Genomic DNA, 15,347 nt, shown 5'->3' with positions numbered 1-15,347 from the left:
GCGTTTCTCATCCTTTGCTAACAAAGTTCACATCCGGTCTTCTACCAACCCAGACTAGTAAATAACCTTCATAGAAAGAAAAAGATGCGTGTAAACGCTTTACAAAACACCACGTTTATAAAATGAGCCCTTGTGTAGTTAATCTTTTTATTACCTCCGATAAAGAAATAAAAAAGCAATCAAGGGTGGGATTTTTATTTTTACTGAGGTTGCACAAACAATTATTTTCCTGAAATTGTAGTATCCTCTTTCAAAGAACTTGGGTTAAGTGTTAGCCGCACCATTTCACCCGGGGCGTCTGTTTGAAAATGTCATTTATGCATGAGAATATCAGTCAATGATTAACCCTCCAGATATTGTTTTCCTCTTTTTTTGCCAGAACTCTTAAAACACTCTGACCTTACCGTAGTAGTTTTCCAGCCTCGTCAGTCAAAAGATCACCACTTTGCTATTTTAAGGGTAAAATAAAGAGGATGAAGATTCAAAATCATTTGATTATTTTACTATCACTTTTTTTGGCTGAAATCTGTAGGCCTGCAAATTCCCTTCTTTCAAATTCTTGCAAAAAGTCTTTGTTGAAAGCCATTTAAAAATAATAACAGAAATTGTAATGTAATGTTGTCATGTTTGCAATCACAAAACGATGAAGCGTTCATATGGAATTTTTGTTGTAATAGATTCTTAAAAAGTCACCATAATAATAATAATGGTGCTGTTTAGTATCACACAAACAGGCAGACTGTAAAACGTGATTTAAACACAAAGTGTGTGATGCCGTATCAATGCACGTTTGAAAAAGCAGCAATTCGTATTTTCTAACAAAGTTAATAATTGTATAAAGAAGTAATGCTGATTAGATATGGTTTCATCCCAGAGAGGCCCCTCTCCCTTCTTCCGATTATCTTGCAATCACAGGAAAATTAACAAGAGGATACAATTTAAAAGCATTTTTGACAATATTCAGCATCATCACAAAAGTGTGGTTTTATTACACGGGCTGTTAAACGAAAAAATAATAATAAAGTGCTTTCCTGATCTTAATCTCTACGATAATCTTTATCTTTGTTAGACTAAAGAAGCCCCAATGTCAATGTCATTTACTCTTCCATTCTTCTTATTAAAGTATCCATTTTTAGTAGCAATATTTGCTAAAAGTAGCAAGTCAGGTGTAAAATAAAGAATATAAACAAAAATAAAAACAGGTGCCGCCTCTTTTTTTAATTTGTTGTTCCTGTTTTTATTCTGTATCTTATCATCACGTTGACCCTTTGCCTCACAAAATGATGCGCATCAAATTTATATTGACAGTGCAAAGTGTCGCTGACCATGTGATGCATTAACCATTGTCAAGACGGCGACACCTTTTTCCGCACGAGCCTGCTGACATGACATAACGTGGCATTTGGACGGGGGGCTGCTCGTATCCACACTTCAGTCCAATCCTCTGTCGGAAAAGCACGCCGTCGCTCGCGGCACTTGAGAAGGGAAAAAAAAAACGAAAGGTGAGCCAGCCATAAAAACTAAACGGCTGACCGGTTCACCATGAAGCTGAAGCTCCCCAATCCCGGGCTGGATGACCGAATCCCCAGCTATGGAGAACTGGAGAAACTGGAGGTGGAGGAGGCCGGAGACAGACCCAAGTGGGACAACAAAGCCCAGTACTTGCTCACCTGCGTGGGTTTCTGCGTGGGGCTTGGCAATGTGTGGAGGTTTCCTTACCTGTGTCAAAGCCACGGAGGAGGTAGGATGCACTTTTGAATGTCAGTGGCCGTGTTTTGGTTTTGTGGATTTTCAACACGATGGGCTCGTTCTGTCGGCTGGTCAATCTGAGCTGAGAGGAAGTTGTCCTGTGATTGCAGGGGCTTTCATGATCCCCTTTTTAATCCTGGTCATTCTGGAGGGAATCCCTCTGCTGCACCTCGAGTTTGCCATCGGCCAGCGTCTGAGGAAGGGCAGCGTTGGTGTCTGGAGGTCAATAAACCCTTACTTGACCGGAGTTGGTAAGTCAAGTTGACGCAGAATTGCTTTGCAGTGAACCCCATCTATTTGTCAAGGATAGAAATTTAGGAAGATACATTCATTTTCGGTTCCACTGACTTGGTGGCCAGCCAATTCCAGTTTATGAATATGCTCACCTCAAATTCTAAGGTTTTCTCACTGCCTCAAGGTGGAGTCAAAGTGCTATTTTTGAACACAAACTAGTATATCATAAAAGCAGATAGGGTTCCCTGTAGTGGTTTTTTCCCCCCAGCCATAACCATCCAGGAGCAATTGGGCTAAAATTGTCTTGTTATTGCAGGTATATCATCTTTGATGGTGTCCTTTCTGGTGGGAATGTACTACAACACTATCATGGCCTGGATCATGTGGTACCTTTTTAACTCCTTCCAGGACCCCCTGCCATGGAGTCAATGTCCCCTCAATGCTAATCGCACAGGTATGGCTCAAAAGTTCACAACTTCACTCTCCATAGTCATATTCACTGTCATTGATGACTTCATGAGTAAATCAGTCATTTCCACTTTTAGAGAAAAACTGTAGAATGATAAATACCTCATTTAAAAACAACAACCAACAGCTATAATTGTAAAACTGCAAGGTCAGGGCCATAAAACCCATTCAGTTCTTTGGCTTAAAATGTGAAGGTGTGCACTATCTCGTTACAATCTGCCATAAACACCAAATTCCTATCATTCACTGGAGTGACTCATTGCCTTTAGCTAAGTAAACAGTTTTTTTTTTTAATTACACTATTTCTACAATACACTATGCTGCGATGAGATGATCATCATAGTATATTTTGTTATCTTCTGTCCATTTCCTGACGGAGCAGGCGTCAGTCTTCTCAGAGTAGGACTATTAAGGAACATGAAGGTTAAATTTGAAGGACATATTTTCTTAATCCAAAGGTAACTTTTTGGTCTTTTTGTTTCCGTAGGTCCGGTGGCCGAATGTGAGCGCAGTAGCACCGTGGATTATTTCTGGTATCGAGAAACCCTCAACACGTCCACCTCCATTGATGAGTCTGGGGGTCTGCAGTGGTGGATGGTGCTCTCCCTGGTCGCCGCCTGGACGGTGCTCTACGTCTGCTGCATCCGTGGGATCGAGACTAGCGGCAAGGTCGGCAAAAAAACTAACAAAAAAAAACATATTTTTATTTCATATCTGTGTTTTGACCTCATACAGGCGGTTTACATCACTTCCACTCTACCATATGTGGTTCTGACTATCTTCCTCATCAGAGGACTTACGCTTAAAGGTTCAGTGGCAGGAATCAAATTCCTTTTCACTCCAGATGTAAGTATTAACCATTCATACAACTATAACTTTTGAAATGATTTACTATAGTGAGCTAGTTGGTTTTAAAATTGATACTTAAGAGCAGTTATCCAAATTTTTTGTCTGAAGGCCAACATGAATGATGATGCTGCACTATAGTATTTATATTTTTAGTGTTGGGCACCAAACACGTTTTCACGGTTGAAATCTCCACCATAAAATAATTGCGGGACTGATAAGAGTTTTGGATTTCTATTTTTATTGAGCTATTACGCTTTATGATTCTTCCACAAAAGGCCGATTTCATTTGAGAGTTTCATGATATCAATTCTCAAAATTGGTATGTTTGTCATTTTATTAACGGAAGTTTTGACTACCTCAGGTCGACGAGTTGATGAATCCAGGGACGTGGTTGGATGCCGGCGCGCAGGTGTTCTACTCCTTCTCCTTGGCGTTTGGGGGTCTCATTTCCTTTTCCAGTTACAATTCTATTCAGTGAGTAAACATCCTGATAGAATATAAAAAATAAATGTCAGTGAGTGGATTGTTGATGGTCATATTTCACTTGCTACGACAGCAACAACTGCGAGCAGGACGCCGTTCTCATCTCCATCATCAATGGCTGCACATCAGTATTCTCTGCAACGGTCATCTACTCCATTATCGGCTTTAGAGCCACAGAAAAATATGATGACTGCATTGGAGGGTGAGTAATGATGTTGTCTCTGCCAGTTGCAATATTGGCTTGCAGTTAGAAATAGAGTAACATTTGAATTTATGGGGGGAGTGTGCGCCCTCTTGTGGAACTGCCTTCATTTCACCATTCATTGTATACGATATAAAGTTATTTTTCCCATTCATATGATGCAAAATATGCCTTGTTTATGTCCCTTTATTGAATTGTTGTTTATAATTCAATCATTTTGGGAAAAGTTTACACATAAAACTTCAATTTTGGTTTCCGACAGGTGTGAGAATACTTTGACACCCCCATTTACCTGCATTTTTTTTTTCCCACTATTTTGCAGCAACATCATGAAGCTGACAAATGCTTTCGATTTAGCCGAGGAGAACATCACCGAGAGCAACTACAACGACATGCTTCTGTTCCTCAACCAAAGCAACCCAAATGTTGTTAAAGACTTGCAAATACAGCATTGTGACATGCAGTTTTTCCTCAGTCAGGTCCGTAGAAAATTTAGGGGGTACGACTGCATGGTAGGCCACGCGCTGATGATTGGTGGATTCTTTCACAGGGCGTGGAAGGAACGGGTTTGGCCTTCATTGTTTTCACTGAGGCCATCATGAAGATGCCCGTTTCTCCCATCTGGGCTGTGCTTTTCTTCATCATGCTCTTCTGCCTCGGGCTTTCCACCATGTTTGGGAACGTGGAGGGAGTGGTCGTACCGCTGCAGGATCTCAAATTATTACCCCGAAGTTGGCCCAAAGAGGTTTTCTGTGGTAATTTTCTTTTCTTTTTACATCCTTTTCTTTAGACACGCCTCTAAAATGATGGTGTAAAATCGATGCTCTCATCTTAAATACCTTCAGAATGTCATGTAATATAATATATTATCCAAAATGAATGAATATGCATGCTTTTTTTTCCAGGTGTGACTTGTGCGATCTCTTTTGCGTTTGGACTTATTTTTGCCACACGCTCCGGAAACTATTGGTTGGCTCTTTTTGACAACTTGGCCGGCTCCATTCCTCTTTTGGTCATCGGGCTCTGTGAGATGGTCGCTGTTATCTACATTTATGGCATAGATAGGTAAGCTCTTCTGGGAATTTTCATGCTCCGTTGGGTTTAGCTACAAATGTTATTTGTTCATTATTTATTCCACTATTTGTAAAAGGAGAGCTGGGGATTTTACAGCGGTAATACTGTATTTTGAGGGTCATACTGATAGATGATCTTGAGTATTTTATCAATTGTTCTTACATTTAAACTCACATTTTCAATTAATCTGCTGTTCAATTGCAAATTATTCACCTGGACTATACTTTAATTGGATTGTGTAAAAGTTGCATGAAAAATACAGAGGCTATTAAAAAAAAGTCTACACAGCCTTGTTTAAATATGGGCTTTTTCTGATAAAAAACAGTCATTTCTAAATATTCTAGACATTTATATAATCTCAAAATCATAGTTGAGATCAAACCAAAGGTCATTTGCTGTTTTTTTGTCTGTTTTACGAGAGATTTATTGACTCAGCTCATGTAACTAGCGCTTCTGCCGCATGTCGCTTATTCTTATAAAAGATCATGTCATGTGACCGATATCACAGTTCTTGTTTTGTTTTTCCGCGCAGGTTTAACAAAGATATCGAGTTCATGATTGGGCATAAGCCTAACATCTTCTGGCAGGTGACCTGGAGGGTGGTCAGCCCACTCATTATGGTCTTCATCTTGGTATTTTACCTGGTCACGCAGGTCACAAAGCCCCTCACGTACTTGGTCTGGGACCCAGAGTCGGTAAGTATCCTGGAAAAACAAAACAAAAAACAGCTGTTTACCTTCGTTCTACGTTTTTATTTCCACAGGAGAACTTCCCGACCCTCGACAAGCGCCCGTACCCTCCCTACATTTCCATTATCGTTTTCATCTTGGCCGGCATTCCCAGTTTAGCCATTCCAGCAGTGGCGCTTTTCAAATGCTTCCAGAAGAAATGCTGCAAATGCAAAGACCACAGTGACGACACGGTGAAGACCATCTCTGGCCAAATTCAAATGAATTGAGAAAATAAGTATTAAGTCCTCGTGTTTGCTTTGGTTGTTCTCTTTATTATATATTTTGTTTTTATAAAAAAACAGTCTTGTAAATCTTTCTTTTGAACCCACAGTGCTGTTATTATTTATCATCGTGCTGCTGGATTATTGTAATGTTAAATACCTTGTGTATATTCTTATCGTATTGTGGTGTTACTGTGTGAATAAATGTGTAAATAATAGCATGAAACTATGAATGATCAATAAATGTTTTGTATCATATTATTTACTGTACTAACTGTCGTTTTGGTAGAATGGAATTCTAGTTATAGCTTTTTAGGATTTACACAGGTATTAGAAAATGGATGGAAAAGCAGCCTGTCATATCAATTGTAATAATATTTAAATATATATATATATATATATATATATATATATATATATATATATATATATATATATATATATATATATATATATATATTTAATGTAATGATTTCTTCAAAAGGTTGTGCAAAAAAAGGTAAATTTTTCTAAAATGTTACTATTCTCATCAAATAGATTTATTTATGTGAGCACAACTACAGAAATGACTTTAGAAGATTCCAAGGCAGTATTTTGGAAGTGTATTTATTTTGTTTTTAACATTTTAATTACAGTTATAAAAGAGTAAGAGTGCAGAGTGCATTAGCTAGCTAATCTGTATCAGGCAAAAGATCATAAAATGATTTCGACATTGCCGCTTTGAACATATTGGCGCACGCCCGCGCTAATGAACGGTCATTTCGACGCGTCGACCTGCCGGGTGCTGACCATGAGATTAACGCTTCCGAACCCGGGACTGGATCAACGGATCCCCGGCCACGAGGACCTGGACAGGATGGAGAAAGAGGAAGTGGACAACAGACCCAAATGGGACAACAAAGCTCAGTACATCCTGACCTGCGTTGGTTTTTGCATCGGGCTGGGCAACGTCTGGCGGTTTCCCTACTTGTGTCAAAGCCACGGAGGAGGTAAGTAGGCGGTGACCGTTACGGACTCGGATGGACTTAACGCGCCTTTTGAAATTTTCACTTTTGCCTCAAACGGCGGCTCGTCACTGTCATTAAAAATGTCTTTGCGCCAGAGGTCAATCGGAAAGTCGAATACATAACCGATTCGTGGCAGCCGGGGTGTAAAACGGAGGTTTTGTTAATCATTACGAGAAAAAAAAAGTCCCCTGAAGAAACCTCTGTGGCTATATTGTATAGACGGCGTACAGTGAGCATTACATAAGAGATAGGCCTGTCTGTATCCTGTTTGGTTTAATGGCATTTTCCAGCACAAACACATAAAAATGCAGGCCTTTTGACAATGATTATACTGTCCTATTTCACACATTTAACGAGGATGCGTACATTAACCTGCCCCAATTCCGTGGCTTCCCATCCGCGTGATATAACTTTCGACGACTCACCAAACGAAAGTGCGTCGGATGGCTAAACGGCGAGCGAACGTGACCTGTTAACCTTTGACTGTAAAGCTGATGGCGGGATGTATTGGAGGAGTCTTTTTTTTTTTAAATCTCAAATGCAATCATTTTTCCAGGAGCCTTTTTGATCCCCTACTTGCTCCTCCTCGTATTAGAAGGAATGCCTCTTCTGTTACTGGAGTTCGCGATTGGTCAACGACTCAGGAAAGGCAGCATGGGAGTGTGGCGTGCCATTAGTCCTTACCTGACTGGTGTGGGTACGTTCAAAAGTATTCAAAATATCTCATCAGATCGCGTCATTGGCTAATAATGCCTGTTTAATTCTCTCTCTCTCTCTCTTTTTTAGGTATAGCCTCCATGCTGGTGTCATTTTTAGTTGCTCTCTATTACAACACCTTAATAGCCTGGATCATGTGGTACCTTTACAATTCTTTTCAAAGCCCCCTGCCTTGGACCCAGTGTCCTCTGAATGAAAATGCAACAGGTATGCACAGTAGTTTAAAAAGAAGTGCCGTTCAGCGGGTGTTTTTCAAGGCCTCAGAAGCGTGTTTATGATCTGGGCTCATATAAATGGTCCATAAACCATCATCATCGGCGGTGTCAGATTTGCCGGCCCCTAACGGGCTCTGCGTTCAGACTGCCGGGAGATCTAATTTCAATCGGATTCCTCCTCAAATCCGATTTATAGGGATGACGTTTCACTTTATTATGAGCTCATCTGCGCCGGTTAAGACTGGACCGCATTGTGGACCTATCGGACAGGTTGCCGTGGCGACGAAAGCGTCATCCAGTGTCAGATTTTGGCTGCCGAACACAACAAAATCCATTTTTTGAAGCCCATCCATAATGAAACAGAATGGCTTTTTTTGTAGGCGAAACAGTTACAAAACTAGGAAATCCAGATAAACGTTCACCTGATTCAATTTGATCATGATTATCACTAATGATTAATGTCAGGATTACACACAATATTACACTATTTGGTTTTCCTAGGTTATGTAGGAGAGTGTCAAGACAGCTCCACGGTGGACTATTTTTTCTACCGAGTAACACTCAGCAGCTCGAGCTCCATATCCGACTCTGGGGGGCTCCACTGGCCTATGGTAGTGTGTCTTTTTGGCGCTTGGACGGTGGTCTGCATTTGCTGCATCAGAGGAATAAGCTCCTCGGGCAAGGTGCGTCGCTATTGACGAGACACTTTCAAATATCCGCTATTCTAACGCGGGCGTATTGTCGTCGTTTGAACCTCAGGCCGTGTACATCACGGCGGTCCTGCCGTACGTAGTATTGTTAATCTTCCTGGTACGTGGACTGACCCTGAAAGGAGCCTTTAGTGGGCTTCAGTTCCTCTTCACCCCGAAGGTAATCTCAGAAAAATAAAAATAAAATTATTGCAGCACACGCTGCATAATTTCATATTCATCTTCTTGGTCAAAAAGAAAGTGACTCTGAATTGAAACAATTATTGCAGGTGGAAGAGTTGATTAATCCATCAACCTGGCTGGACGCGGGGGCCCAAGTTTTTTACTCCTTTGGTTTGGCATGGGGGGGTCTCATCTCTTTCTCCTCCTACAATCCCGTTCAGTAAGGCCCAGATTTATTCGCTTGTCATTTATCAACAGCTAATTAATGCTAATTTCCCTTCGCCTCAGTAACGACTGCGTTCAAGACGCCGTGATTCTGTCGGCGGTCACCGGCCTGACCTCCGTGTATGCCGCCACGGTGACCTACTCCATCATTGGCTTCCGGGCCACTGAGAAATATGAAATGTGTTTTAGTGAGTGAGTACACACATTCTTCTGCTCATTATTATCATCCAACTCGCTCAAGAAATATGATTATTATTTCAAATGAAGATTTTCATCTAGCACATTTCTTCCCTAGTAACATCATGTCGATGATAAATGGATTTAACCTTCCGGAAGGCAGTATCACTCCGAGTACTTTTGACGCGGCCTTAAAACATCTGAATAAATCGGATCCACAGACTATTCTTGAATTGGACTTGAAAACCTGCGACTTGCAAAAATTACTCAGTGAGGTACAATTATGCTATGTTTCCTTGCTGATTTTGTATTTTTTTTCATATTTTGTGATATGAGTAACTTATCCAATGTATCCAGGGAGTGGAGGGAACAGGTTTGGCATTTATCGTCTTCACCGAGGCCATTACAAAGATGCCCGCTTCTCCAGTTTGGTCTGTTTTGTTCTTTATTATGCTCCTCTGCTTGGGACTCTCCACTCTTTTTGGGAACATTGAGGGAGTGGTGGTGCCGTTAAAAGATTTGGGTGTTTTCCCCAAAAAATGGCCGCATGAAGCCCTGACAGGTAGCGGTCATTTCAATTTTGGAAATTGCAACACCAAGCTCCCCCCAAAAAAATGCAACTTCTTGTCTGTTTTTCAGTGATAACATGTTTAGTGGCGTTTGTCATTTCCCTCATCTTTGCGTTGCATTCTGGGATTTACTGGCTGTCTCTTTTTGACAAATTTGCCGGATCCGTCCCGCTTCTGACCGTCGGGTTCTTTGAAATGATTTCAGTTTGCTACATCTACGGCATTGACAGGTAAAGTTTGGATTCTTATCTCTTTTTGCTGACTGTGTTTAAAGCGTCCAAATGTTTTTTTTTGCGTCAGGTTCAACGAGGACGTGATCTTCATGACCGGACGCAAACCTTCCTTCTTCTGGCAGGTGACGTGGAGGTTCGTCAGTCCTGTCATCGTCTTGGTCATCTTAATTTTCTACCTGATAACCCAAGCCCAAGAAAAACTCACCTATTTAGTCTGGGATCCCACTTCTGTAAGATATATTAAAGGGTAAAAATTCAATATTTTCCTTTGAACAAATAGACTAACAGTTGGATTTTTATACCTTGACAGGAAGGGTTCCCGTCATTGTCGTCGGAAGCATATCCTTCGTGGATCAACGCCATGATTTTTCTTCTAGCGGGGGTTCCCAGTTTGATTGTGCCGGTGTATGCTTTGTGTCGGTTTATTTTTGTGTGCTGCAGGAGGCAAAGAGACTGAAAAATAGATCACTTTTCATTGGCTTTCCATTTAATTGGTGATTAGCTTCAGCTTCAGGACAGCAGTGCATTTTGGGTAGGCCAAAATGCACAATTTGAACCTTAGTTGAGTACGAGTAGAAATATATATATATATATCCTTGGTCATATTTATAAATGGTTGGAGGCGAGTTATAAAAATCCCAATTTAACTCAAATTTTAATGAAATTGGTTTATTGTCCAATTTAACTCAAATTTTAATGAAATTGGTTTGTCAGTGCCCACACAATTTTTGTCTTGTTCCCCCCAATTTAGACATATTTATAGGTTACAATATTGTTGGAAAAGTTGAGAGATAATTGATCTCTTGCAAATATTAAAAATAAGTTGCTTTTTGTGTTTAAGTCAGAATGGCAAAGCCGTTTTTTAATTTGTCTAATAGGAAAATGGTTGCATGGTACAATTTGCAGTGGGCCACGGATGTTTTGTATCTTGTGTACAGTGAAAAAAATCCTAAAAGTCACATCCACAGGCAGGTGACCAACATTTATTTACCATTATCAACTTTACAATAAAACCAGTAACATCTGTCAACATTAGCAAAATAAAGAACAGAAATCAATCCAATTGTATTTACAAAGACAAAGCAGATTCAGGCTCACACACGACAGATAAACAGCTCTGCTTCATATCAAACCGCAACAGTGAACATAGCAAGCTGAAGTGTTGTTTTTTTATAGTAAGGTAAAAATCAAAACTTGTCTAAATTTTTTTTCTTCTTTTTTTTTAACAAACAAGACATAGCTTTTTTTTAAGATGGTTCTTTATAATACACCACAAAATACTTCAAATTTGGGTTAAAATATAGGAATGTAAAAAGTTGGCGAGTCTCTTCGGATTTATTTCATGTTTTCCTTTTTTTTTTTCTTTTTTTTAATAGCTATTTAACAGTCATTTCAAGTGGTGTTGTCCTAGTTGTTCCTTTTCTAGCTTCTTCACAAAGGTGTCATCTTCATCCGCCATTTTTTTTTCATCATTTTTGGGGAAGACGCATCCTCCATCAACGTTTGGTCCGCTCGGTGGTGTCGTCTCGCCGCCGCCGCCGCCGCGCCGTAAGCCAAAAAAGTCAGTCAAGGTCCAGATGTTGATCAGGAAGTGACCTGGTGAATCTCGTCTGTCGTCTCGACGAAAAGTGGCACGTCAAAGGAGTCTCTCACATACATGTGTATATATTTACATATACATATATCCATATACATATGTATACATATACACATATATATATAAATATATATATATATACTCTTAAATTCTCTCTCTCGCATTCTTGGAAAAACAGTTCAAGCAGTTCGCGCTACAATCACTCCTTCTTTTCAGAGGGGGCGGGGGTCGAGCCGCTCTCCTCTGTGGGTTTCGAAGCCTCGGGGGCCGGAGCGGCCGCCTCCTTGGCCGCCTCCTTGGACGCCTCCTTGGCCTCCTCCTTGGGGGCGTCCTCTTTGGCGGCCCCCTCCTCGGCTTTGGGGGCCTCGGCCTGGGCCTCCTCCTTCGCCTCCTCCTTCTTCTCCTCTCCGTTCTCGGCGGGTTTCTCCTCGGGGGAGGAGGCCGCCGCGGGGGAGGTGGCGTCAGCGGCGGCGGCCGCCGGCTCCTCCTTGGCCGCTTCGCCCTTCTTGTTCTTCTTCAGGTTCAACTTGAAGTTGAAGGACTTCTTCAGGGAGAACTTCTTCTTCTTCTTCTTGGGGGTCTCCTTGGTCTCGGCGGAGGCGGCGGCGGCGGCGGCGGCGCCGGCCTCTCCTTCGGGTTTGGCCGCCTCGCCGTCGGCCGCGGGCGCCGGCTCGATGGCGTCGCCCTCCGCGCTGGCTTCGGGCTCCTTGGCCGCCTCGGCCGAGCCGTTGGTGGCGGCGGCGTCCCCGTCGGGCTTAGTGGAGACGTCCCCGTTGGTCTTCACGTGCCCGTTCTCCTGCGAAAAAATGGATAAATGAATATTTTTGGGGTATTTTAAAAAAAAAATGACACATCAACTGAAAAGCGCCCCAAAGACTCCATTGTGTGTTTTTTTCATCAAAATATGGCATTATTTGGCCAAGCATCGTCGTGTTCTGCAATTAGCGTCGCCTGGATGAGGCGACGCCTTGCAGCTCCCCGGTGTGCCGATAGGCGGCGGTAGAAGCACGCAGCCGACTCGGGGTACCAGACAGCCCCAACAAAGACGCGACTGGAGCGACGAGCCTTCACTTATTGTTCACGATATTATCCAAAAACCCCACCAAATGACTATCACTTTTATTTAAATGTAGTTTAAAGTCAAATACACGGCGAAATTCACTCAAAAGAGCGTTAAAGTCCCCCAAAATCGGTTATAATGGCGAAATATAAAAGGTGAAATCGGTACAATTGAGATAGCAGGCTTACTTAAAAAAAGGGAGTAGACTGCCTACGTGTGTGGAAGGCGACCCCTCCCCCTCTTTTTCTTGTGCACATTTTTCGAAGAATCCAGGCCAAATGCACTTATATTTTGAAAAAAAAAGCATTTCAGTGTTTTTTTTTAAATAGATGTAGGAGGATGCTGAAGCCACACCTGACTCCCCCCCGGGGAAAAGGTATGCCCTCGCCTCCAAATGGCATCCATTCAGAAAACGCATTGATATTGCTGCAAACTTCCAAACCACTTGTCATTTGGAAGGAGAAAAAAATGAAATAGTACTTTGAAAGTACCTGTCCGTTGGTTTTGACGGCCGCAGCATCGGCGGATGCGGCTGCGGCGTTCACGTTCGCCTCCACGGCCACTTCTCCCTTGGATGACTGAGATCCCATTGTCTTCTTTGTCTGCCTCTTTCCAAAGCAAATGAAAAAGAAAAACTAAAAAAGACTGGCCCGAAGTTAATCCAACCCCAGGTCGAGTGGCGTATCCGGCGGTGAAGCGAAGAAATGTGGAATTCTTTTCAAATGGTTATTATTTAAGGCTGAGGATTGGGATAAGTCTGTCTCGTTGGTACTAGTCACTCCGGGGGAGAGAGAGCCTCTAAACTCATGAGCGCATGAACGCAACGCTTCAACATACAACAGGTTTGGGGCGACACCCGATGGGCGGGTTTATGACAGAGTCGACCAATCGGCGTCTCGTCCGGAGGGAAGTCTGCGAGGCGTTAGCCAATCAGCGCTCGCTGTCTGGCCGAAGACCATAGCGTTGAATTGAATTAGTTCCTTCTTCATAGTAATACAATTACTTTATAAAAAGCAAACAAACAAACAAAAAACAACATGTTTTCACTTAATTCAATTGATTCAAGTCAGGTAAAAACATTAATAAACGATATTGTGGACTGAGTTTGTAAAATAAAATGATATTGACCAATAAATCCAATGTTTTGATGAATGTACACTATATTTTATAAGTGACATAAGTACTCACACTAGTGGAAGTATAGCTATTTGGGAAAAAGGACTAATGAAAGTATGACTTTGGGTAAAAAAAATGTATGTCATGGTAATGAAGTGCAAGATAAGAAAATAAAAAGACATTATTTAAGAGAAACTTGAACAGAAATACAGCATTTGTACCCAATGACTTCCCAACACTAAACAAAAGTGAGTCAAGACCTTCACCGTGAACATAGCATGTTTTGACCTTTGGGTGAAACATGTAACCTTTAAAAGACTTACAGCTATGTTTTCAATGAGTCAGTCAAGATTTTTTAATTTAATTACGCACGTGTGCATGCCCACATAAACTCTTTCTTCTCCAGTTTCACTATAATATTCCTCAAAGGGAAAGACAATGCTTCTTTGTTGAATGCCGCTTTCAGTTTCTCCATTAAAAAATAATAATTAACCAACTTTATTATGCGTAGTGTCATTTTAAAACAACCAGTCACAACATAGATGCTCCATTGTTATTTGATTCTCAGCCTTGAAACACTCAAATATAATAAAGAAGGAATCTGTGACTTCTCACTTCATTATTTTACATGGCACATTGTTGCAAGTCAATTGTATCGTGTTCTTTCAAAAAAAATGACATGTTTTTGTCTGGATTTTTGCCACTTGCAAAATGCACTTACCTATATCACACAATGGTGAATGAAGACTAGAATCTATTCTTTTGTTCAACGTGGTCTGGTATTTGCGGTAATAAAGCACCAGATCAGCATTTGGACTAATGATGCATCACATTGCGTCTGCAGGGCTGCATGACTAGATTTGTTGTTCCTTCCCGTTAGTCAACGACGTAGCAGAAACCAGAAAAAATGTCAATGGGGTGACCGTGCACATTCCAGCCCATCGTTTTCTCCCATGCACATTTCTCGCCACAGCTGTTAAAGCAACAAATCTCAATTAAGGGGAGAAAAGAGTCTTAGTGTTCGATGAGGCAAATTGATCTTTGCTGGGACCAATCAGTCAAATTGATTTCACAAGACTCGGGAACATTGTAATGTGTACAAGTTGTCCCAGTTGACTCTTTTTAAAGCCCAACTTGTTAATAAAACATGCTCAAACAAGTTGATTTTGCATTAGATTGTATTTTTTAATGATATTACCAGATGTGCAAAACTACTATTTCTCTGTCATACAACAATCAAAGCGATGACAAAAAAAACAGAGGACTTAATTTATTTCTCTCATATAGTGAAATCGTTAAATGGGCAATTAAATATGTTTTCTCGTTCCCGTGATCTGAGTTTCCAGAGCTGGGATTGTTCACTCAACATCCACTCAACAAAAAGCCAACGAAAGAAAGAAATAATAATCCCAAATTCCGAACCACAACACCAAATGTCATGCAATCAAATAATGGAACATGTTGGAATGAATGGATCCATGATTCATCTTCCTCTCCCATTTTGCATGTTTCATAAGTGTTACTTTGAGTCAAGATGAGCTCAAATCC

The 15,347-nt window shown here is 41.2% G+C and overlaps 3 protein-coding genes across 3 annotated transcripts; 2 read left to right on the top strand and 1 right to left on the bottom strand.

The window, feature by feature from the left end:
• The first annotated feature begins 1,447 nt into the window (after positions 1 to 1,447).
• Positions 1,448 to 6,269, top strand: LOC144066804 (sodium-dependent neutral amino acid transporter B(0)AT1-like). The gene is made up of 12 exons (XM_077590141.1): positions 1,448 to 1,741; positions 1,860 to 2,000; positions 2,300 to 2,437; positions 2,939 to 3,120; positions 3,187 to 3,297; positions 3,662 to 3,774; positions 3,857 to 3,985; positions 4,308 to 4,464; positions 4,536 to 4,740; positions 4,891 to 5,050; positions 5,592 to 5,754; positions 5,823 to 6,269. Exons 1-12 carry the CDS (start codon positions 1,543 to 1,545, stop codon positions 6,015 to 6,017), a joined length of 1,893 nt encoding a protein of 630 aa, XP_077446267.1. The 5' UTR covers positions 1,448 to 1,542; the 3' UTR covers positions 6,018 to 6,269.
• A 507-nt stretch (positions 6,270 to 6,776) lies between these two features.
• Positions 6,777 to 10,936, top strand: LOC144066805 (sodium-dependent neutral amino acid transporter B(0)AT1-like). Its single transcript, XM_077590142.1, has 12 exons — positions 6,777 to 7,000; positions 7,575 to 7,715; positions 7,805 to 7,942; positions 8,452 to 8,633; positions 8,710 to 8,820; positions 8,930 to 9,042; positions 9,111 to 9,239; positions 9,343 to 9,499; positions 9,582 to 9,786; positions 9,864 to 10,023; positions 10,094 to 10,256; positions 10,337 to 10,936. Exons 1-12 carry the CDS (start codon positions 6,802 to 6,804, stop codon positions 10,481 to 10,483), a joined length of 1,845 nt encoding a protein of 614 aa, XP_077446268.1. The 5' UTR covers positions 6,777 to 6,801; the 3' UTR covers positions 10,484 to 10,936.
• A 53-nt stretch (positions 10,937 to 10,989) lies between these two features.
• marcksl1b (MARCKS-like 1b) lies at positions 10,990 to 13,504 on the bottom strand. Its single transcript, XM_077590143.1, has 2 exons — positions 13,175 to 13,504; positions 10,990 to 12,419 (listed from the first exon to the last, which is right to left on the bottom strand). Exons 1-2 carry the CDS (start codon positions 13,271 to 13,273, stop codon positions 11,823 to 11,825), a joined length of 696 nt encoding a protein of 231 aa, XP_077446269.1. The 5' UTR covers positions 13,274 to 13,504; the 3' UTR covers positions 10,990 to 11,822.
• Positions 13,505 to 15,347: the final 1,843 nt, after the last annotated feature.

The sequence above is a fragment of the Stigmatopora argus genome, chromosome 21, assembly GCF_051989625.1.
Source record: "Stigmatopora argus isolate UIUO_Sarg chromosome 21, RoL_Sarg_1.0, whole genome shotgun sequence".
NCBI lineage: Eukaryota > Metazoa > Chordata > Actinopteri > Syngnathiformes > Syngnathidae > Stigmatopora > Stigmatopora argus.
The sequence above is the reverse complement of the archived record's forward strand: the minus strand, read 5'-3'. Positions and strand labels throughout refer to the sequence as shown.

Excerpts from the sequence above, each read along its gene's own strand:
- LOC144066805 (XM_077590142.1), top strand. The coding sequence starts at position 6,802 with ATGAGATTAACGCTTCCGAACCCGGGACTGGATCAACGGATCCCCGGC. Across the intron at positions 7,716-7,804 it reads TCCTTACCTGACTGGTGTGG|GTATAGCCTCCATGCTGGTG; the intron begins GTACGTTCAAAA and ends TCTCTTTTTTAG. Across the intron at positions 9,787-9,863 it reads GCCGCATGAAGCCCTGACAG|TGATAACATGTTTAGTGGCG; the intron begins GTAGCGGTCATT and ends TCTGTTTTTCAG.
- LOC144066804 (XM_077590141.1), top strand. The coding sequence starts at position 1,543 with ATGAAGCTGAAGCTCCCCAATCCCGGGCTGGATGACCGAATCCCCAGC. Across the intron at positions 2,001-2,299 it reads CCCTTACTTGACCGGAGTTG|GTATATCATCTTTGATGGTG; the intron begins GTAAGTCAAGTT and ends TTGTTATTGCAG. Across the intron at positions 4,741-4,890 it reads GCCCAAAGAGGTTTTCTGTG|GTGTGACTTGTGCGATCTCT; the intron begins GTAATTTTCTTT and ends TTTTTTTTCCAG.
- marcksl1b (XM_077590143.1), bottom strand. The coding sequence starts at position 13,273 with ATGGGATCTCAGTCATCCAAGGGAGAAGTGGCCGTGGAGGCGAACGTG. Across the intron at positions 12,420-13,174 it reads CCGTCAAAACCAACGGACAG|GAGAACGGGCACGTGAAGAC; the intron begins GTACTTTCAAAG and ends ATTTTTTCGCAG.